Source organism: Coregonus clupeaformis, chromosome 8, assembly GCF_020615455.1.
Source record: "Coregonus clupeaformis isolate EN_2021a chromosome 8, ASM2061545v1, whole genome shotgun sequence".
NCBI lineage: Eukaryota > Metazoa > Chordata > Actinopteri > Salmoniformes > Salmonidae > Coregonus > Coregonus clupeaformis.
This window is the reverse complement of record NC_059199.1, coordinates 34,748,730-34,773,160: the sequence shown is the minus strand read 5'-3', so window position 1 is coordinate 34,773,160 and position 24,431 is coordinate 34,748,730. Positions and strand designations below refer to the sequence as shown.

General features: G+C 44.3%; 1 protein-coding gene across 2 annotated transcripts in view; it reads left to right on the top strand.

Moving 5' to 3' along the window:
* LOC123491397 (transcriptional repressor p66-beta-like) overlaps nucleotides 1-24,431 on the top strand; it is a 54,318-nt gene that overhangs the window by 20,804 nt on the left and 9,083 nt on the right. For both annotated transcript variants that reach the window (XM_045221980.1, XM_045221979.1), the window contains exons 2-7: nucleotides 19,997-20,383; nucleotides 20,546-20,675; nucleotides 20,866-20,997; nucleotides 22,186-22,314; nucleotides 23,060-23,227; nucleotides 23,533-23,911. In XM_045221980.1, coding sequence (XP_045077915.1) covers nucleotides 19,998-20,383; nucleotides 20,546-20,675; nucleotides 20,866-20,997; nucleotides 22,186-22,314; nucleotides 23,060-23,227; nucleotides 23,533-23,911 — 1,324 coding nt within the window. In that variant the 5' untranslated portion in view covers nucleotide 19,997. The remainder of the gene's footprint in view (nucleotides 1-19,996; nucleotides 20,384-20,545; nucleotides 20,676-20,865; nucleotides 20,998-22,185; nucleotides 22,315-23,059; nucleotides 23,228-23,532; nucleotides 23,912-24,431) is intronic.

Below are 24,431 nucleotides of genomic sequence, written 5' to 3'. Positions count from 1 at the left end.
ATCATTCCTGGAATGTCTGAATAAAATATATGTTCCATTTGAAACTAGCCTATGTAATAGGGCCTCAGATGAGCTAGCTTATGCTCATCTTATGCAAGGGGAAAAAACATAGATATTGTTTGGTGTTCTTTCCATAGGCGTACAGTTTGTCTGTATTTTGGCCTGACCTGGCTTGCCGTCTTTAAAACGCGTGTTCCAGCAGTGGATGACTGGGTCTGTGGGAACCATGACCCGTTGGGTTCTGGACCCATTTGTTCTCTGCTAGGTAACCTAAACTCATTGGGTCCTGGACCCATTTGGTCTGTGATTGGTAACCATGACCCATTGGGTTCTCATCTGTTACCGTCCTTATGGTAGTCTCCAAAAACCCAGACCGTAAGGTGGACTTATTAGAATGAAATCTTGGGTTGTGTACATTTGGCACCAACTGGAAGAAAACTGACTTAACTGAAGGGAGGGACTACATGGACTTAAGAAATGCTGATTTTTGTTTTCCGTTGCAAAAAATATTTTAAAACTGATGAACACAGCCCTGGTTGAAGATTCATTCCTCTTCCCTATAATGCTGCTGCTGCTTGCTGCACACCATGGACGGTCCCTCAAGGCCACTGTCGAGCTCCACCATGTCAGTTAGCTACCTCTGGGCTCACGTTTTATGCGTTCGGCTCTTTGTCTCCCAACTTCACACCCCCACACACTTCCTCCCCTTTGCCCCTTGCCACTGCCCAGCCCCCCACCCCTCTTCACCACCTCTACCCTCCTCCCTAGCCACAACTCCCTCTCTCCCTCCCTTCGGGCGACAGCAGAACAGGAATTGATTAGTGGCATGGCTTGAAAATAGAAGGGGGTCGGTTGTCGTGGCAACGACCACAATGAGCGGTTGTCTTGTTTAATGAAGACCAGGGGTGTGTTTTTAAGTGTTGTGGCAGAGCAGGGGTGGTGTGAACAGGAGGAGACTGAGGTGCTCACATCTAGGTGTATCGATGCGGGTGTGTTCGCTGCCTGGAGGAGAGACTTGCGTTTGGTGTTGAGTAGATGAAGTAGACTATGGCTCGTATTTTATGTCGGTGTTCAGGTGTGCACATATGTGTTTGTATGTAGCTAATAGCTAATTGTATGTGTGTTTAATATTTATTTGGAAGCCCACTCCCCCACGCCATTTCTATGTGGATGTTGCTTCTGAGAGACTGATTTTCTCTGTCAGTCTAACCCTTGATAGGCTTACTCAACCTGAGGCTATATAAACAAGAACCACCAATATGAAATAAGATGCTGTAAGTCTGTCAACATCTCACAGTTGCAGTGCTTACTATTGGCTTTGAACCCACATCCTGTTATCCATAACTCCTGAGCAGTTCAAGCCAACCAATTACAACTCTGTGGCCATGAGCGCCATCCGCCTAATTGGCCTCATTAGTGTCAGAAACTAACCATATGCAAATTCTGGTCATATTCCCAGCAGCCCCCACATCTGAGTAATATACGGCAGGGCTGCCAGTGTGTGGGTTGATCAGGATGTAGGTCCAATTAATACATTAACCAATGAGCTCTCCTGCCCAGACATTCCATTGGCTTTTTCAAAATTGTTGTGCAGTGTTTTATTCCTGTTCCCAGACATATCTTTATCAGCACAACAAATGTGATACAGTAGACCTCAAATTCCCCTTCTAACAACAAAAATGTGCATGGCATATTGTCATTGTAGAATACCAATAAGTATTTTAGAAATTTGCTAGCAGTTTGTTGATGTCATGGCAACTCAATCAACTAATAATGTGACACAAAAACTAGCTACCACTGATGATAACCTGCATTGGACTTAGGCCTACCTTTTATAGATAGGCTCATGTTGCTGCTCTGTCCTAGGCTGTATTAAACATTCTTTATTTACATTTGTGTGAAAAGAGCACAATAAATGTGATCGATGGACCGCCACTTTTTGTCCAACTAATGTGACATTTACCTGTGATCTGTATGTACCATACCCACAGCACTGATGTTTTTTCCAGAAAATATGTATTTACATTTTTTAGATTTTATTATCTTGATGGATTGTATGATTTATTTGTAAATAGTTTCAAATAAGTCAGCATTAGCTGCTATTGATACCATGTAATGTCGCCCTACTGAAATAGAAAATAAACCATTATCTTTCTCTTGTAGCTCAGAATCAGTTTATCCACTAACATCACCAGTTTGTTTTTCTTTGTTGTTGCACAACGATTAGCGCAAAAGCCAAGCTAACAGTATAACACCCAGCAACTCGTAAAGCTAATCGGTGCGTTGTTCCAAGTCTCTGCCTTGCCTTATTGTTCTAGTGAATTTGTTAATAATAATTTTTAACAGATTTGGTGACTGATAAAATGGGATTGTCTACATCACTCCTACATTCGGTTGAAGCATGGGATTCAGACATTCTCACTGTATGCTTCCACCACGGTTTTTCTGCTTACAACATTCGCAGATCCAGTAGTGTTTTCCAACCTTTTCTCTTTGCATACAACTGCATTGAGAGATTAATTCCAATCAGAAGACCAATACCAATCAGAGTATTGATTTCTATCAACTAGATTACCGTTTTATTTTATGAACTCATCAATCAATGTTGATTTTTGGGTCACCAATCCTGGAAACCAATACAAGGTTAAATAATTACTAACAAGGAATGGGTATGGAGCTCTTGTAGGAAAGCTCTGTAGAAACCAAGCTTTGGCCTCAAATGAAGCTCTGGAACTCCACATCTGGCTTTTTAGTGCTGCTAACCATTTGGTACGCTCATGTTCCCCAATAATGCATTCCCCTTAACTATAAGCACTATAAAAGCAAAAAGGATGGATGGATCATCTGCAAATGCTATTCAACCGAAGAGATTTTATCGAGTGAAATGGAGGGAAAGATGGAAATGGAACTTCTGCAACCCCAGCGTTTCTGACCCTTTATGGTGTTTTGTCACCTGCGATAGTCTCCTGTGGAGTTACGAGGCACAGGAATGGCTGCAGTGTGAGATCATGAAGCCAGTGTCTGCTGCTGAAGTAATATTTCTGCTTTATGTGCCCTTGGGGATGTCACACTCTCACCTAGTACGTTGTCGCCTGTGAAAGCGAGCTCATGGTGTCTCGGCTCTGCTTTGCGGAACCCCATCAGACTGCTATCCTAATCACAAAGGATTGGCTGTTTGTCGTGGCGACCTTCAACCCCGAGCAGGGCCGCTAAACCACTTTAAATCTGGACTTTGTCTCCATTGTGCAGAAAGTTCGGAGCATACAGCTACGCTAATGAAAATTGGCCCTTTATCTGATCCCTTGATACTAGGGTCGTAAACGGCCTGTGGAATTCAGAGGAACTCAAAATCTGTAGGAAGCTATTTTCAGCAACCAAAATCTGTCAAATGATATGACCTATACATGATGTCAGGTGTCATTATTCCAATAACATTATTGCCATGTTCAGCTGGTTAGTAAATGTTCACCAGTCTGAGAAAGCTTAATCGGATGTCTCTCAGAAATCCATTAATCACAATGGAAAGCCAGTTTCTACGTTCTGTGTTATTCCTCATACAGTTTATATTTATCTGTGGCACAAGCACACCAACCTGTGTCTATGGTTACCCTGCTTTGGAACTGGGAATGTGAAATTGGAGATTGGTCAGCCATCAATGGCCTGGGCGCTGAGCTCAAATAAAAAATGTCTGCCCTATAGCCTCAGAGAAACTGACTCATGCCAACACTTATCTTTTCACTTCACAGTGGTGCTGAGCGATTAGTGCTATTTGAGGTCGGTTCAGTTTCCATTCTATAATTATTTTTTTTATCACTGTTTTCGGTTTCGATTATTTGGGTTGAATGCTGCAACAACACAGAATAAAACAATTCATACATTTTCATGATGGTAGTGACTGCCCATTGCTTCTTGTCAGTTATTAACCATTTACTTTAATAAAATATTTCAGTTGTTGTGTTTGTTTGTTTTATTTGATTACTTATTATTTCATTGCAAGTCATCATCTCATCTCTATAGCGCTGCTGTCTGACAAAATCACGATTTTGTAGTTCTTCGAAGTACAATGCATTCGGAAAGTGTTCAGACCCCTTCACTTTTTCCACATTTTGTTACGTTACAGCCTTATTCTAAAATTGATTAAATATTTTTTTCCCCTCATCAATCTACACACAATACCCCATAATGACAAAGCGAAAATAGGTTTTTAGAGGTTTATGCAATAAATAAAATAAAAAATAAAATAAAATAAAAAACGTATTTACATAAGTATTCAGACCTTTGCTATGAGACTTGAAATTGAGCTCAGGTGCATCCTATTTCCATTGATCATCCTTGAGATGTTTCTACAACTTGATTGAAGTCCGCCTATGGTAATTTCAATTGATGTAACATGATTTGGAAAGGCACGCACCTATCTGTATAAGAACCACAGTTGGCAGTGCAAACCAAACCATGAGGTCGAAGGAATTGTCCGTAGAGCCCCGAGACAGGATTGTGTAGAGGCACAGATCTGGGGAAGGGTACCAAAAATGTCTGCAGCAATGAAGGTCCCCAAGAACACAGTGGCCTCCATCATTCTTAAATGGAATAAGTTTGGAACCACCAAGACTCTTCCTAGAGCTAGCCGCCCAGCCAAACTGCGCAATCGGGGGAGAAGGGCCTTGGTCAGGAATGTGACCAAGAACCCGATGGTCACTCTGACAGAGCGCCAGAGTTCCTCTGGAGATGGGAGAACCTTCCAGAAGGACAACCATCTCTGCAGCACTCCACCAATCAGGCCTTTTATGGTAGTGGCCAGACGTAAGCCACTCCTCAGTAAAAGGCACATGACAGCCCGCTTGGAGTTTGCCAAAAGGCACCTAAAGACTCGGACTGGGGCGAAGTTTCACCTTCCAACAGGACAACGACTCTAAGCACACAGCCAAGACAACGCAGGAGTGGCTTTGGGACAAGTCTCTGAATGTCCTTGAGTGGCCCAACCAGAGCCCGGACTTGAACCCGATCTAACATTTCTGCAGAGACCTGAAAATAACTGTGCAGCGATGCTCCCCATCCAACCTGACAGAGCTTGAGAGGATCTGCAGAGAAGAATGGGAGAAACTCGCCAAATACAGGTGTGCCAATCTTGTAGCGTCATACCCAAGAAGACTCGAGGCTGTAATCGCTGCCAAAAGTGTTTCAACAAAGTACTGAGTAAAGGGTCTGAACACTTTTTTTTTTTTTTTTTATAAATTAGCAAAAATGTCTAAAAACCTGTTTTTGCTTTGTCATTATGGGGTATTGTGTGTAGATTGATGAGGGGAAAAACAATTTTAATCAATTTGAGAATAAAGCTGTAACGTAACAAAATGTGGAAATAGTCAAGGGGTCTGAATACTTACCGAATGCACTGTAAATAAGGCATACTTTTATGACTGCTGTATACCAACTGTCAATCACTTAGATCATGTGAAGCAACAGCTGCTCTCTATATCCCCTCACGATTGCACATTCTTCTGTCTCTTCAGTAGCAGGCATAAAAAAAACAGACCGGACAAGTAGATGCACAATGGATTATGGTACTTGTAGTTAATTACAATGTTTTATGCGCTAAACTATGTAGAATATTGGCCTATTGGCCACATCTCCCTACTACATTGCACAGTTCAGGCTGTAGCTAATGTATCTAAATAAATAAAAATAACAATATGCGCATTGAGCTCACCTAAAATAAACGAACAAAATGGAGTTCAAATAATTGAACCAACTTAGGTCAAGTTAGTTGTTTAAAACCCAACAAATTACTGAAATGTCAGTGAATTGCTCAGCGTTACTTCACAGACCTATTCCTCATCTGCATGAACTTAGTCTTTGGAGAAATTCCATGAAACGCGGTAATACAACTTTGATTATGCAAGCTAGTTAATCAATTAGACTCCTAATTTCAACATATGTACATAGTAGTGGCACTGTCCCTCCAAACCACATAAAAGGCCAAGTGGGGATAGCAGGACTGGATCATGCGTTTCCATAAAGATCCCCGAGCCCAGCAGCCACCCCGCATCCCCAGACACTTGCAATGCTCACCCTTTCTGACCCTGTTTTGAGGCCGGGCTTTTATAACTCCTAACTGGGTCATAGCCCAAAGCCTTGTGGTACCATACCACAAATTACATACATTACTTAGAAGGCCATACATACAGTACGTAACTTTTATAAGGCCTTGATGATAACTGTAATGATAATGACAAATATATGCATTTCACAAGGGTAAGTGTCCACTTGGGTTATGGCGACGGTGGCCATTTTGTGTGCCCGTAATGCTCGCTTGGTATCCGATGCGGTGAAGAGAAAGGATTAATTGAGCCAATTGAGCTTGTGGGTGATCAGACGAGCTGGATGGGTAGAGCCAGAGATTTTTGGGGCGTTTGGCCAGGATCATAGGATAGAGATGAGGGGGCGGGGTGGTGATGGCGAACCCCCCACCCTGCACCTCTGTGATAAGCGTCTCCACCATCAGACGAATCAAATTGTTTTTAAAAATGAAATGAGAAAAAGAGGAAGCTCTCATAGTCATGTGTGAAGTTGAGTCGGAAAGGGGTGAACAATTTCCCTGTCTGCTCCCTCAGAAAGAGTCTCTCTCTCTCTCTAGCCCTGGGTAAATGATGCTGTGCCACCAGCGTATTGGGTTGGGGACGGTGATTCGCGGGAGTTGCATCAGCCAAATGAATTGTCATGATGCAGATCATGCGTGTAATGAGCTGCGGATTCCACCGTGTGGTTGCAAATGGCCTTATTACTATTGTACCCCACTATCTGGCATTTGGCCTGTTTGGTAAACTCTCCAAACCAGTTATGCCTAGCAGCATAGGAAGACTGATTTTGCGGACGTATTGACGTTAAGGTGTCTGGAGGTGGTGGATTTTTGGGGTGCAAAAAAAAAAGAGGCGGACATTTTGGAGTGTGTGTGTGCATGCTCTGATCTGATCGACAGGCAGCAGTGGCATGCGCATAAAGAAAATGGTGTGTGTCGGTGGGGGGATGGGCGGTGGGGGGAATTAAGGGTTGGCATTATGACAGGGTAGCGTGTCAGGAGAGAGCTCATCTTTTTTTCTGCTCAATCTTCCTCTATCCCCCTCCCCACCCCCTACCTCTCTCTTCCTTACACATAGTGTAATGAAAAATGCATTCAGTTTTAAAAAGCCAGTGTGTGGGTCAGTACCTTCGAGGGGCCCCCAAAAAGTGTGTTTATTTTTACAACGAGGGGGAGAGGGGAAAAAGGCTTACTTTTTTTAAAGGATGGGGGAGGGGTGCAGGAGAAGGGAGGGGTCGCTTATGCACACTTCTTTGTGGTGTGGCACAGCTGTAGTAGAATGCCGGAGAGGGGAAGAGGAGGGGGAGGGTGGATGAGGGGGGTTACAAAAGAGTGCCTTATGTTGGCATGGCCTGTTAAGTCCCTGTGTGCAGCATTTTTGGGGTAGGAGGCCCCTCTTGCCCTCCGTCTCCTCACTGTCCCTGGGGTCCGACTATGCTACTTGTAACAATTACATTCCGTGTGTGTGTGCGTGCGCGCATTGCTGTGGAATCCCTCTGTATCAATGGCGACGTGAGGTGAGGAACTCAGCACAGAGACAAGGGGGGGTTAAAGGAAAAATTGCGATTTGGGGTAAAGGGGGATGATGTTGTTCTTGTCTCAAATTGTCTCTCCTCCCTGTCTCGCTCTCCCTCTCCGTCTTTCTTTCTTTTCGATTCCCTTAGCTGCTGCTGCATTGGCTGGCAAAGTGCCCAAAGCCGTGAGTCTGTCACGGAGTGCGCGTGTGCAGGTTTCTGTGAAAGGAGGGAGGGGGTTGGGGGGGAGGGAGGGGTGGCAGAGGGGGGAGTGCAGGGGCGGGCGTTTAGGCGGAGGGATAAGGGGGAGAGGGTTGTTGGGGAGAAAGAGTCTGGTTTGTGTAGCAGCTGACTGAAACAGTCATTATATTATGTAAAGGCAGACGGGGGCACAGTGGGTGGAGGGGGGCAAGACTGACGCGCACCACAGAAGCCACTCTGATTGGCTCGGCCAGTGCCATTGTTGGCCATGCGCGTGCTTATGCTCTCTCTCTCTTTCCTTCTTCCTCTGTCTCTCATTAGAGGTGGGTGGCTTGGCATGGAGGTTGCGAGGGTGTTTATTTATTTATTTTTTACACGAAATGGAGACTGTGATTCACATCATGCCTTTGAGGCATCCAAAATGAAACGAGGCGAATGTGCACTCTCATTGCCCTGACACTCCCTGAGTCCCTATTATTGAGGAGGGGATATTACGTTATCATAAAAGATTCCCCACATTTTTTTACTGAACTGCTTTAGATCTGGAGATGATAATATTGAGATGTAACAGAATGACAGGCTGAATGGATTTAATGGTGCCAGCCAGAAGAATAAGATAATGCTATAGATGAGGGGGAATGATAGAATGACACCACAAGGAATAATCCGCTATCAGGGAAGTGATTAAGTGATAAAAGGGGCCAATTAAATCTCTATTTGAATTCCAATTGAGGAGGCTTTTGCTACATTACATTTTTGTAGAGTTAGATGTAGGGCCTTTGGGATTAATTAGTGATGGTTCATGTACAATGCTGCAGGTGAACTACTATTGATGATGGCTCAGTCTTACAAAGGTCAGTTCAAAGCAGGTGTTTGCATACTGTGGCCCTTTGAGGGCCAAATAAATCTTCTAACGAGATTCAGTATTGAAGTTGAGAACATTTTGGACTGTAACTTTTAGAAAAGAGTCTCTGCACTCTTCAAACAATGCACATTTCAGTAATTTAATGTGCCAAGCTTTTGGTCTCACAAAGACCTTTGGCAGAGCATCTGATTGTCTCTGATAGCTTAAAACAGAATGTGACTGTTTTGAGAAGCCAGATAAACTAACTTTCCCTTGAAGAGCTTGACCTCTACATTGCCCTTCACTTGGCAATGACCAGCGAGCGTGGTCTGAGAGTTGTGTGTTCAGGAGCTCAGTCTGTCTACCTGTGAGTCTACCCAAGGATCCAGATCCTTTTGTAACACAGTTCGATGTCTGACTCCATGTTTGTAGGTAAACCTGATTTGAAACAGCCCCAAGCATAGATGAGGCACTTATCTATGCTTTAGAGGGTTCATCTTGATAATGTTATTCTATTTTGGCAGTTGAAATCACAGCAAATTGGGATCCATTTGTCTTTTGAGACCATTAACATTTGGAAATTACTTTACTGGTGGTGGGCACTAGTGGTGGAGTCTTTATTTGGTTTCAAGTTTTGTGAGACTAATTTGAACCAGGACTGAAACCGTGCTAAAGCAATAGGCTATAAACTGAATACTTCACAAGAAAGTAGACCATTGGTATGCATTGTGAGGACCAGGGATTCATTGGAACACAGTCACCAGTCTTTGGTGGAAGTCTGCTCGCTGTTGACTTTCGGTCAGAGGTACTTCTTCTGATGGTGTGTCTGGAGACTGTGTTCTTCTTACCGCACCTCATCAAACGCCTCCATCTCTGTGAGGTCTGGTGCGAATCAGACCCCATCAGTCAACATGGCTGAACACAGAGCAGTTTGTCTAGCAGCCTCTGTGCCTGTCACCAAGGCGAATAAGGTCAGTGTCAGTGGTAACACTGTACCATAACAATGCTACTGTATAACTTACAGGCCCTGATGCTGCCCCCGTGAAAAGGTATAATTTTTCATTTACATAACAGAACTGGAAGGGTAACACAGTTACGACACACATGGACTCATGTTCTGATAGGTAAGCATCGTATGACAGAACACCTGCATTTAGGTGGTATGTGTGACTACGGACAAGGCATCCTCCATTGTGCTACTACTACAGCACTGTTTGACTGTTGGTGCAGTGCACTCATATGCATCACTGAAGGCCTCATCTGTTATTAAGAATGAGCTTGGCTCTCCGCGCACATTGTCTGAATATGAATCGAGATAGTATCTGGTGAAAAACCATTCCAATTAAGAAACTATCAGATACTGGCTGTATCTGCAATGGTTATCCATACAGATATATATTTTTTGTAGAAAATCTGGGAAATACCTGAAGATTATAACCGAGCCATACATCCATAGATTTAAAAGTACTCAACATGTTGTCACCAACATCTTGTGTTTATACTAGCCTTTGATGTGCTGGTGTTTATTTTATGTATGTCTTTTGCTGCTTTTTAGCTTTATTGTTGTTTTATGTAATGTTGTATTTTGACTGCAATCTTATGTTTTGTCTACTTGTAGACAGTGGATAGCTTTTTGTAAGTTCAGTTCTGAATTGTGTGCTTATCGTTGTTCTTTTTACCCCAGAAAGTCCTCTCTATGCAGAGCAAGATTTCTAGGAACCGATGCAGACGTCAGAGCACTGTGCAGTGCAACACCTGATAGTAATGCACTTAATCTCAGGCTTGCTATCTACGCTGACTGGAATACAAATGTATTGGGCAAATAGGGAGTTGCCAGCAGACAAAAGCCGACACACACTGTCTAGTGTGTGTGGGTGTGTCCTCGGGCCATCCATAGCCCACCCAAGCATGCTTAACCTAATGTGACTAGCACGCACACACGATAATTTAGATCACTTGTACGTGACATGGTCAAACCCGAGCAGACTCTGTATGTATGCACACAATTTAACTCACAGGCACTTGAACGCGTATGACCTCATGCTCATATGTTCTCCACCCACATTGAACATACACTATCTAGTATGATCTGGATTAATACTGGCCTTTTTCCCCCCATGTGGATATTATAGGACCTTTCGTTGGAAACTATATCTTACGGCTGTACTTTAACTGTACAGACCGAGGGCTCCTTTCACGTGCATTATGAAGATGTATGTGTAAAACGTACAATCTGATATTGTTGCCTTATTCAGTAAACATGCAATTACTGTGTAGCTCTTTGAGGCTTTTTGCACTTCCAGCTTGCATTCCTGACACAGGCTTTTGATTGGACCAAAAGCTCAGTCAGCCTACTTATAGCAACCAGTCACATGACAGCCGTGTTTGTGAGAGGTCATTGGTTGCCACCTAACCGAAGTCTTCCTCACTAGTGTGATCCACATAGTAACCCCACACAATGGAATTCATCAAGCATCCCCTAAAGCAGGGTTCTCCAACTAGCAGCCCACGGGCCGTATTTGTATCACGGGGGATTTTTTATTTAGCCCCCAAGTTTCCTGAGCAAAACATTTTTAACTTGGATTTTATTTGTTATTGTTGGACTTAAAATACTGTAAAAACACCAGCAAATCAGCTCCATGTGATTTTAAATTTTGGGAATCTGTTCCAAAATATTCCCACGCAGCATAGAGAGAGATGTGATCATATACAAATGTAAGCAAGGTTTGAAATTATTATGTTTTAGTCAAATATTCCATCTGTTTGGCTTCTTGCGGTCAATTTGCAGTCTACAAATTATTTGTAATTATGTTCTGGCCCCCTGACCATCCGCTCAAGAAAAAATCGTCCCGCGGCTGAATCTAGTTGATGATCCCTGCCCTAAAGAGAAGACTTGAGAACAACAATGTAGGTTACTTTAAAATGCCAAGTCAATGTTTAACACACATTTGTTTCATTTGTGTGTTCCATCTCATGCATTCATTTGGTGAATAGGAACTTGTTTTAATATAACGACATGACATGAATAACCGATAGCCCCATTCACTCAAGGTGAAAGAGTTCACTTTCAGACTCTCTCACAGATTCACCGACGAACAGTGAGAGACAGAATAACAACAACAAAATCCAGAAAAACGTATGTCAAAAATGTTATAAATTGATTTGCATTTTAATGAGGGAAATAAGTATTTGACCCCCTCTCAATCAGAAAGATTTCTGGCTCCCAGGTGTCTTTTATACAGGTAACGAGCTGAGATTAGGAGCACACTCTTAAAGGGAGTGCTCCTAATCTCAGCTTGTTACCTGTATAAAAGAAACCTGTCCACAGAAGCAATCAATCAATCAGATTCCAAACTCTCCACCATGGCCAAGACCAAAGAGCTCTCCAAGGATGTCAGGGACAAGATTGTAGACCTACACAAGGCTGGATTGGGCTACAAGACCACCGCCAAGCAGCTTGGTGAGAAGGTGACAACAGTTGGTGCGATTATTCGCAAATGGAAGAAACACAAAATAACTGTCAATCTCCCTCAGCCTGGGGCTCCATGCAAGATCTCACCTCGTGGAGTTGCAATGATCATGAGAACGGTGAGGAATCAGCCCAGAACTACACGGGAGGATCTTGTCAATGATCTCAAGGCAGCTGGGACCATAGTCACCAAGAAAACAATTGGTAACACACTACGCCGTGAAGGACTGAAATCCTGCAGCGCCCGCAAGGTCCCCCTGCTCAAGAAAGCACATATACAGGGCCGTCTGAAGTTTGCCAATGAACATCTGAATGATTCAGAGGAGAACTGGGTGAAAGTGTTGTGGTCAGATGAGACCAAAATCGAGCTCTTTGGCATCAACTCAACTCGCCGTGTTTGGAGGAGGAGGAATGCTGCCTATGACCCCAAGAACACCATCCCCACCGTCAAACATGGAGGAGGAGGAATGCTGCCTATGACCCCAAGAACACCATCCCCACCGTCAAACATGGAGGTGGAAACATTATGCTTTGGGGGTGTTTTTCTGCTAAGGGGACAGGACAACTTCACCGCATCAAAGGGACGATGGACGGGGCCATGTACCGTCAAATCTTGGGTGAGAACCTCCTTCCCTCAGCCAGGGCATTGAAAATGGGTCCTGGATGGGTATTCCAGCATGACAATGACCCAAAACACACGGCCAAGGCAACAAAGGACTGGCTCAAGAAGAAGCACATTAAGGTCCTGGAGTGGCCTAGCCAGTCTCCAGACCTTAATCCCAAAGAAAATATGTGGAGGGAGCTGAAGGTTAGAGTTGCCAAACGTCAGGCTCAAAACCTTAATGACTTGGAGAAGATCTGCAAAGAGGAGTGGGACAAAATCCCTCCTGAGATGTTTGCAAACCTGGTGGCCAACTACAAGAAACGTCTGACCTCTGTGATTGCCAACAAGGGTTTTGCCACCAAGTACTAAGTCATGTTTTGCAGAGGGGTCAAATACTTATTTCCCTCATTAAAATGCAAATCAATTTATAAAATTTTTGACGTACGTATTTTTTTTGTTATCTGTCTCTCACTGTTCAAATAAACCTACCATTAAAATTATAGACTGATCATTTCTTTGTCAGTGGGCAAACGTACAAAATCAGCAGGGGATCAAATACTTTTTTCCCTCACTGTGTGTGTGTGTGTGTGTGTATATATGTATATATGTACATATATATATATATATATACACATATACACACAGTGGGGAGAACAAGTATTTGATACACTGCCGATTTTGCAGGTTTCCCTACTTACAAAGCATGTAGAGGTCTGTAATTTTTATCATAGGTACACTTCAACTGTGAGAGACGGAATCTAAAACAAAAAATCCAGAAAATCACATTGTATGATTTTTAAGTAATTCATTTGCATTTTATTGCATGACATAAGTATTTGATCACCTACCAACCAGTAAGAATTCCGGCTCTCACAGACCTGTTAGTTTTTCTTTAAGAAGCCCTCCTGTTCTCCACTCATTACCTGTATTAACTGCACCTGTTTGAACTCGTTACCTGTATGAAAGACACCTGTCCACACACTCAATCAAACAGACTCCAACCTCTCCACAATGGCCAAAACCAGAGAGCTGTGTAAGGACATCAGGGATAAAAATTGTAGACCTGCACAAGGCTGGGATGGGCTACAGGACAATAGGCAAGCAGCTTGGTGAGAAGGCAACAACTGTTGACGCAATTATTACAAAATGGAAGAAGTTCAAGATGACTGTCAGTCACCCTCGGTCTGGGGCTCCATGCAAGATCTCACCTCGTGGGGCATCAGTGATCATGAGGAAGGTGAGGGATCAGCCCAGAACTACACGGCAGGACCTGGTCAATGACCTGAAGAGAGCTGGGACCACAGTCTCAAAGAAAACCATTAGTAACACACTACGCCGTCATGGATTAAAATCCTGCAGCGCACGCAAGATCCCCCTGCTCAAGCCAGCGCATGTCCCGTCTGAAGTTTGCCAATGACCATCTGGATGATCCAGAGGAGGAATGGGAGAAGGTCATGTGGTCTGATGAGACAAAAATAGAGCTTTTTGGTCTAAACTCCACTCGCCGTGTTTGGAGGAAGAAGAAGGATGAGTACAACCCCAAGAACACCATCCCAACCGTGAAGCATGGAGGTGGAAACATCATTCTTTGGGGATGCTTTTCTGCAAAGGGGACAGGACCGTATTGAGGGGAGGATGGATGGGGCCATGTATCGCAAGATCTTGGCCAACAACCTCCTTCCCTCAGTAAGAGCATTGAATTTTGGTCGTGGCTGGGTCTTCCAGCATTACAACGACCCGAAACACACAAGGTCCTGGAGTGGCCTAGCCAGTCTCCAGACCTGAACCCAATAGAAAATCTTTGGAGGGAGCTGAAAGTCCGTATTGCCCAGCGACAGCCCCGAAACCTGAAGGATCTGGAGAAGGTCTATATGGAGGAGTGGGCCAAAATCCCTGCTGCAGTGTGTGCAAACCTGGTCAAGACCTACAGGAAACGTATGATCTATGTAATTGCAAACAAAGTTTTCTGTACCAAATATTAAGTTCTGCTTTTCTGATGTATCAAATACTTACAGTGGGGAAAAAAAGTATTTAGTCAGCCACCAATTGTGCAAGTTCTCCCACTTAAAAAGATGAGAGAGGCCTGTAATTTTCATCATAGGTACACGTCAACTATGACAGACAAATTGAGGAAAAAAAATCCAGAAAATCACATTGTAGGATTTTTAATGAATTTATTTGCAAATTATGTTGGAAAATAAGTATTTGGTCACCTACAAACAAGCAAGATTTCTGGCTCTCACAGACCTGTAACTTCTTCTTTAAGAGGCTCCTCTGTCCTCCACTCGTTACCTGTATTAATGGCACCTGTTTGAACTTGTTATCAGTATAAAAGACACCTGTCCACAACCTCAAACAGTCACACTCCAAACTCCACTATGGCCAAGACCAAAGAGCTGTCAAAGGACACCAGAAACAAAATTGTAGACCTGCACCAGGCTGGGAAGACTGAATCTGCAATAGGTAAGCAGCTTGGTTTGAAGAAATCAACTCTTGGGAGCAATTATTAGGAAATGGAAGACATACAAGACCACTGATAATCTCCCTCGATCTGGGGCTCCACGCAAGATCTCACCCCGTGGGGTCAAAATGATCACAAGAACAGTGAGCAAAAATCCCAGAACCACACGGGGGGACCTAGTGAATGACCTGCAGAGAGCTGGGACCAAAGTAACAAAGCCTACCATCAGTAACACACTACGCCGCCAGGGACTCAAATCCTGCAGTGCAAGACGTGTCCCCCTGCTTAAGCCAGTACATGTCCAGGCCCCGTCTGAAGTTTGCTAGAGTGCATTTGGATGATCCAGAAGAGGATTGGGAGAATGTCATATGGTCAGATGAAACCAAAAGATAACTTTTTGGTAAAAACTCAACTCGTCGTGTTTGGAGGACAAAGAATGCCGAGTTGCATCCAAAGAACACCATACCTACTGTGAAGCATGGGGGTGGAAACATCATGCTTTGGGGCTGTTTTTCTGCAAAGGGACCAGGACGACTGATCCGTGTAAAGGAAAGAATGAATGGGGCCATGTATCGTGAGATTTTGAGTGAAAACCTCCTTCCATCAGCAAGGGCATTGAAGATGAAACGTGGCTGGGTCTTTCAGCATGACAATGATCCCAAACACACCGCCCGGGCAACAAAGGAGTGGCTTCGTAAGAAGCATTTCAAGGTCCTGGAGTGGCTTAGCCAGTCTCCAGATCTCAATGCCATAGAAAATCTTTGGCGGGAGTTGAAAGTCCGTGTTGCCCAGCGACAGCCCCAAAACATCACTGCTCTAGAGGAGATCTGCATGGAGGAATGGGCCAAAATACCAGCAACAGTGTGTGAAAACCTTGTGAAGACTTACAGAAAACATTTGACCTGTGTCATTGCCAACAAAGGGTATATAACAAAGTATTGAGAAACTTTTGTTATTGACCAAATACTTATTTTCCACCATAATTAGCAAATAAATTCATAAAAAATCCTACAATGTGAATTTCAGGATTTTTTTTTCTCATTTTGTCTGTCATAGTTGACGTGTACCTATGATGAAAATTACAGGCCTCTCATCTTTTTAAGTGGGAGAACTTGCACAATTGGTGGCTGACTAAATACTTTTTTTCCCCACTGTATGTCATGCAATAAAATGCAAATTAATTACTTAAAAATCATACAATGTGATTTTTTGGATTTTTGTTTTAGATTCCGTCTCTCACAGTTGAAGTGTACCTATGATAAAAAATTACAGACCTCTACATGCTTTGTAAGTGGGAAAACCTCGGCAGTGTATCAATTACTTGTTCTCCCCACTGTGTATATATATACAGTGGGGAGAACAAGTATTTGATACACTGCCGATTTTGCAGGTTTTCCTACTTACAAAGCATGTAGAGGTCTGTAATTCTTATCATAGGTACACTTCAACTGTGAGAGACGGAATCTAAAACAAAAATCCAGAAAATCACATTTTATGATTTTTAAGTAATTAATTTGCATTTTATTGCTTGACATAAGTATTTGATACATCAGAAAAGCAGAACTTAATATTTGGTACAGAAACCTTTGTTTGCAATTACAGAGATCATATGTTTCCTGTAGGACTTGACCAGGTTTGCACACACTGCAGCAGGGATTTTGGCCCAGTCCTCCATACAGACCTTCTCCAGATCCTTCAGGTTTCGGGGCTGTCGCTGGGCAATACGGACTTTCAGCTCCCTCCAAAGATTTTCTATTGGGTTCAGGTCTGTAGACTGGCTAGGCCACTCCAGGACCTTGAGATGCTTCTTACGAAGCCACTCCGTAGTTGCCCTGGCTGTGTGTTTTAGGTCATTGTCATGCTGGAAGACCCAGCCACGACAAATCTTCAATGCTCTTACTGAGGGAAGGAGGTTGTTGGCCAAGATCTCGCGATACATGGCCCCATCCATCCTCCCCTCAATACGGTGCAGTCGTCCTGTCCCCTTTGCAGAAAAGCATCCCCAAATAATTATTTTTCCACCTCCATGCTTCATGGTTGGGATGGTGTTCTTGGGGTTGTACTCATCCTTCTTCTTCCTCCAAACACGGCGAGTGGAGTTTAGACCAAAAAGCTATATTTTTGTCTCATCAGACCACATGACCTTCTCCCATTCCTCCTCTGGATCATCCAGATGGTCATTGGCAAACTTCAGACGGGCCTGGACATGCGCTGGCTTGAGCAGGGGGACCTTGCGTGCGCTGCAGGGTTTTAATCCATGACGGCGTATTATGTTACTAATGGTTTTCTTTGAGACTGTGGTCCCAACAGTTGTTGCCTTCTCACCAAGCTGCTTACCTATTGTCCTGTAGCCCATCCCAGCCTTGAGCAGGTCTACAATTTTATCCATGATGTCCTTACACAGCTCTCTGGTCTTGGCCATTGTGGAGAGGTTGGAGTCTGTTTGATTGAGTGTGTGGACAGGTGTCTTTTATACAGGTAACGAGTTCAAACAGGTGCAGTTAATACAGGTAATGAGTGGAGAACAGGAGGGCTTCTTAAAGAAAAACTAACAGGTCTGTGAGAGCCAAAATTCTTACTGGATGGTAGGTGATCAAATACTTATGTCATGCAATAAAATGCAAATGAATTACTTAAAAATCATACAATGTGATTTTCTGGATTTTTGTTTTAGATTCCGTCTCTCACAGTTGAAGTGTACCTATGATAAAAATTACAGACCTCTACATGCTTTGTAAGTAGGAAAACCTGCAAAATCGGCAGTGTATCAAATACTTGTTCTCCCCACTGTATATATATATATATATATATATATACTATTTTGAAAGACTCAAACATCCCTTTTTTTTTGTTAATAACCATGTTGACTTTAAGGGGTGAATATTAGTGCTATCAAGCGGTGAATATGACTGGTATCATCTAAATGTAATGCTTGTGTAATTAGTTAATTCGATGCTGTCAGGGAGTCACCTGATTGGGTAGTTAGTCAGTGGGCGGTCAGGAAACGAGCAATCCCACGCTCTCATTTTTACACGCACGCACGCACATGGAAAGAACAATAAAGCCCCTATTTTCAAGACTGTTCGTTTAGATGTGTTATCTTCACATAGGCTCACTCTCAAACATGGTTCATAAGTACAGTGGGGAAAAAAAGTATTTAGTCAGCCACCAATTGTGCAAGTTCTCCCACTTAAAAAGATGAGAGAGGCCTGTAATTTTCATCATAGGTACACGTCAACTATGACAGACAAAATGAGAATAATTTTTTTTCCAGAAAATCACATTGTAGGATTTTTAATGAATTTATTTGCAAATTATGGTGGAAAATAAGTATTTGGTCAATAACAAAAGTTTCTCAATATTTTGTTATATACCCTTTGTTGGCAATGACACAGGTCAAATGTTTTCTGTAAGTTTTCACAAGGTTTTCACACACTGTTGCTGGTATTTTGGCCCATTCCTCCATGCAGATCTCCTCTAGAGCAGTGATGTTTTGGGGCTGTCGCTGGGCAACACGGACTTTCAACTCCCTCCAAAGATTTTCTATGGGGTTGAGATCTGGAGACTGGCTAGGCCACTCCAGGACCTTGAAATGCTTCTTACGAAGCCACTCCTTCGTTGCCCGGGCGGTGTGTTTGGGATCATTGTCATGCTGAAAGACCCAGCCACGTTTCATCTTCAATGCCCTTGCTGATGATGGAAGGAGGTTTTCACTCAAAATCTCACGATACATGGCCCCATTCATTCTTTCCTTTACACGGATCAGTCGTCCTGGTCCCTTTGCAGAAAAACAGCCCCAAAGCATGATGTTTCCACCCCCATGCTTCACAGTAGGTATGGTGTTCTTTGGATGCAACTCAGCATTCTTTGTCCTCCAAACACGACAAGTTGAGTTTTTACCAAAAAGTGCTATTTTGGTTTCATCTGACCATATGACATTCTCCCAATCCTCTTCTGGATCATCCAAATGCACTCTAGCAAACTTCAGACGGGCCTGGACATGTACTGGCTTAAGCAGGGGGACACGTCTTGCACTGCAGGATTTGAGTCCCTGGCGGCGTAATGTGTTACTGATGGTAGGCTTTGTTACTTTGGTCCCAGCTCTCTGCAGGTCATTCACTAGGTCCCCCCGTGTGGTTCTGGGATTTTTGCTCACCGTTCTTGTGATCATTTTGACCCCACGGGGTGAGATCTTGCGTGGAGCCCCAGATCGAGGGAGATTATCAGTGGTCTTGTATGTCTTCCATTTCCTAATAATTGCTCCCACTGTTGATTTCTTCAAACCAAGCTGCTTACATATTGCAGATTCAGTCTTCCCAACCTGGTGCAGGTCTACAATTTTGTTTCTGGTGTCCTTTGACAGCTCTTTGGTCTTGGCCATAGTGGAGTTAGGAGTGTGACTGTTTGAGGTTGTGGACAGGTGTCTTTTATACTGATAAGTTCAAACAGGTGCCATTAATACAGGTAACGTGTGGAGGACAGAGGAGCCTCTTAAAGAAGAAGTTACAGGTCTGTGAGAGCCAGAAATCTTGCTTGTTTGTAGGTGACCAAATACTTATTTTCCACCATAATTTGCAAATAACTTCATAAAAAATTCTACAATGTGATTTTCTGGGAAGAAAATTCTCAATTTGTCTGTCATAGTTGATGTGTACCTATGATGAAAATTACAGGCCTCTCATCTTTTTAAGTGGGAGAACATGCACAATTGGTGGCTGACTAAATACTTTTTTTCCCCACTGTATCTGTGAAATGCTTTAAAATATCTTGTTGAATTGAATTAAATTACATTGAATTGAACATCACGTTCCTCCCTTCCTTTGTTTCCAGGATGGAGCGGATGTCTGAGGAGGTGCTGAGGCTGAACTTGCTCAAGCGGGGCCTGGAGACGTCCGAGGAGCGTGAAGAAGCCCTGGCCAAGCGCCTCAAGATGGAGGGCCACGAGGCTATGGAGCGCCTCAAGATGCTGGCCTTGCTCAAGCGCAAGGACCTGGCCGCGTTGGAAGGGGCGGCGGCGGTGGCGGCCGGGTCCCTGGACGGCAGCAAAGGGGGGCCGGGGGGGAGCCACCACCACCAGAGTATGCTGGCGGGCGCAGCGGCGGCCTACGAGGAGAAGATTAACGGGAGCCTGGGGAGGCTGGGGGGCCATGGAGGCCCCAGTAAGAATGGCAAGGAGAACATGGTGGACGAACCAGTGGACTTCAGCGCCAGAAGAGGGTAAGAATCATGATTTAGAATGGACGTAGGACAGGTGATGGATGGACAATTGCGGATTGAAATGAGTTGTTCAGAAGATGTGGATGTAGTGCTAGACAGAGTACACCATTCATCCTCTGTTAGTCGTCATTCATCTCTGATCCCGTTCTCTCCCATATCCAGCGATGTGGACCGTGAGCGACACACTCCGTCCCCAGACGTGATCATCCTGTCGGACAACGAGGCATCCAGTCCCAGGGGGACGCCCTACCCCGGGGAGAGGCTGCACCAGGCCAACCTGGAGATCTTCAAGGTACGTTGTCACCACTTGGCCTGTGTGGTCTAGCGGTTAGAGCCGCTGACCCTGGCACTCAAGTAGACCATAGTCGGTGTGGGTTCAAATCTGACCAACTGCCCTTCATACTCACACTCCTCCAATTTTTCCTGTCAGCCCTTCACTGTCCTATCCATAAACGTGTGAGTGTGTAACGTATGCGTTCTAGGGGAAGAATGGCGAAGAGCGGCAGCAGATGATCAAGGCTCTGCGGGAAGAGCTGCGTCTGGAGGAGGCCCGTCTGGTGCTGCTCAAGAAGCTTCGGCAGAGCCAGATCCAGAAGGAGAACGTCGTGCAGAAGGTTAGTATCAGCGTTGACACCATTACCATTCCATATTTCATTTCCAATTCAGAGATTGAAATATCGTTATAGAAAATGTCAAATGAGACCCAGCACCCTAGTATGTGACAATATACTGGTGTTTGAATTCCTTAGCCAACTACCTCACTTTACATTGGATAATCAACTGGTAACAAAAATCTAAATCCGGGATGAATTCTCACTCAAATCGGCATCAAATATTATAATGGCTATTGTATCCCACAAAATACAGGCTAATGTCACTCTTGCTTGACTGTATAGCCACCTAAACAGCCTGATACTAGTACAACCTCTACTCACAGTGTACCGTAATTTTCGGACTATAAGCCGCGCCTTTTTTCCCATTTTTCGATCCTGCGGCTTATATAACGGTGCGGCTAATCTATGGATTTTTACAGCTAATGGCCACTAGAAGACCTCCTAAATCTATGGATTTTACAGGTTACAGTCCACCAACTTTAACTCTATGGGCTCTATGACCGGTCCGCGCCCCCCACCTTTAAGCGGCGGGCTCCAGCAGGAAAAGCTGGAGGCCGGAAAAGAGTGAGACAGGTAGCGCGCAAAAGTAAAAGTGGAACCGAGAGTGGTACGAGAGACAGAACGAGAGACAGAACGAGAGCAAGACAGACAGACATTACGAGAGCGAGACAGTTTGTCTCTTTCCCGACAATCCCCTCTGTGCACCAACCCTTACATATGGTAATTAAACATTAAAACACCTGCGGCTTATAGTCCAGTGCGGCTTATATATGTACACATCATTCAATATCATTCAATTTAGCTGCTGCGGCTTATACTCCGGTGCGCCTTATAGTGCGGAAAATACGGTAAATGTGAATGGCCCAGCATGTAGCAGTGTTACCTAAGGCCCCTGTTTGAGGTAGTAATGAGACTGTGCTGACACACAGACTAAACAGCTCAATGTCAGAGCAGGAGTAAAATAGCAGAGATCTGTTATAGTGTATCAGTGACGTTATTGTGTGCGATCTGTGTCTCTGTTTGAAAGAGAGAGTGTGTGTGTGTTCTTGTGTGTGCCACATTCTTCTGCCAGACCTGACCCTACTATTTATATATTGTATCATAACTTATATACATTGCACCAATTGTTGTGTATCATCTGTATAATGTTCTCTATTCTATTGTACTATTCTATTACAACCAATCCAGGTACCTGTGGTCCAGAATACCACCTCTTCGGTGCAGCCGTCCCCCATCCACAGTTCACAGGGGATGGGAAAGCTGCCGGTCCGCCCTGGCATGCACACCCCGGATCCCCAGAACCTCCGCACTGCACAGGTGTGTGTGTGTGTGTCGGTCTGTGTGTATTGCAGTGATTTTGGCAGTAGCCTGACTGGAACTCAACCTGCACCCCTGGTCTGAGTCAAACCTGCTATCCACAGCTCCATGAGCATTATTGCTCCTTCAGTTGGAATGTCTTGTAATGCATTACATACCAGCGCTATAGGATCTATACTGTATGCTAATTGGGTGTGCATGCTTAGGCAAATCTATTTCACTACTCTTTGGATCATGTTTGTGTTTTGGAAAGCATATGGTTCCTGGTTAGGTTGATATCTTACATCTATATATGGAAGACAGTGCTTTGAGCCATGATCCCTTGAATTGGACATAGGTTGGTCAGGTCAGCTTTTTATGTAAGCTGTTCACATTGACTGTCTGAACTGTGACGATAAGGCCACGTATGTATCTATTTCCCTCTAGTGACTACAAACGGTACAACATATACCCAGAAATAGAAGCATTACATTTGTGGCTGACTGGCTCCCTATATTTCAATGGCACACTCAGTGTAGCAAATGGGGATTCCTGGTCAATTTATTTGCGGAATTAATTAAATTGTGTCCAAATTTTTAATTGTTACCCTCTCATGGTTCTCCCCATTTTTATTAACCATCTCTTCTCTTTATCACTTTCTCACCTTTTTCTGTCCCTCTTCCTCCTCCATCCCTGCTGGGCATATAATAATGCATCCCTTCTTCTCTTTTGATTTCCTCTAACCTTTCCTCTTCTCCCTCCACAGGGTCACACAGTCATCAGGTCGGGGGCTAACGCCTCCCTGCCCCCGATGATGATGTCACAGAGGGTCATCGCCCCCAACCCGTCCCAGCTGCAGGGCCAGAGAATGCCCTCCAAGTCTGGCATGAACCGCTCTAGCACGGGCAGCATGAGTAACGTCAGCTACCAGCAGGTATGGTGCCAACCCTCTGCTCTCCACGTTTCAGCAAACTCTGGTTGCATTCCGATTCTCTACCCTTCACCCACGAGTATCCACTCGGTCACTCCCCTTCATGCATTTAAAAGCATTGGATCAGTGCAAGCATGGCTGGAGGAAGTTTCCACCATATTCCTTATACCACTACATTCATTGAGCATGTTTAAAAGTCATAAAGACCATCCAGAGGACCCTTCCGTATGAATAATAGCAATCACTTCAACTTGTCTCACGGTTTTTCCACTGTGCCCCTTTTCCCTTGTGCGTTGAACGCACCACAGGCCACCAGCCAGCAGGTGGTGGCGTCCCAGCGTTCGGGCTCCTCTGCAATCTACATGAACCTGGCCCACATGCAGGTGGCTGGTGGCGTGGCCGGCGTGGGGATGGGCAGCAGTGGGATGGGCGCTGTCAGCCCTTCCACCATGTCGAGCGGCACAGGTGGTGGCAGCAGCTCCGGCGTGAGTTCCCTGGCGGACCAGGCCAGCAGCCAGGCGGCAGCCAAGCTGGCCTTGCGCAAACAGCTGGAAAAGACCCTGCTGGAGATCCCGCCGCCCAAGCCACCGGCCCCACTCCTGCACTTCCTGCCGTCGGCGGCCAACAGCGAGTTCATCTACATGGTGGGCCTGGAGGAGGTGGTGCAGAGCGTCATCGACAGCCAGGGTGAGCCACTGGACAGGCACCGCTACAAATCACACTGCATCCCAAATAACTTCTCATTATATGATCAAGATTAGTGATTCTGCGCCTCAACGTGCTTAAAGTAACTGTCCAGTGAAAATCTAACTTTTAAAAGTTAATATTCTGTTAACTCATACCCAAATAATGTTAACTCATCATATACTCATATTTGTGGGCAAAGCATAAATTGATGGAAAACAACACTTCAAAACCCCCCACCTCAGACTTGTATCTCAAATAGACTGTTTAAAAAATGCTTGCTATTTCCTCAGAGGATGATGTCATCCTCCTAAGGATTAGCTGGTTAATCACCGGGTCTACTCGCATGAATATTTTTAATGACCGGTATATGCCCACACCATTCTGCTTTTGGTGTATGTCCACACCATTCCAACACATAAAAGCTGCTTTTTAACATACTTCATTAAACAAATTTGAAGGGAAACTATTTGCTCATATTGTAATTAATTCTAGGTAATATTTCATAGAAATATGGAAACAC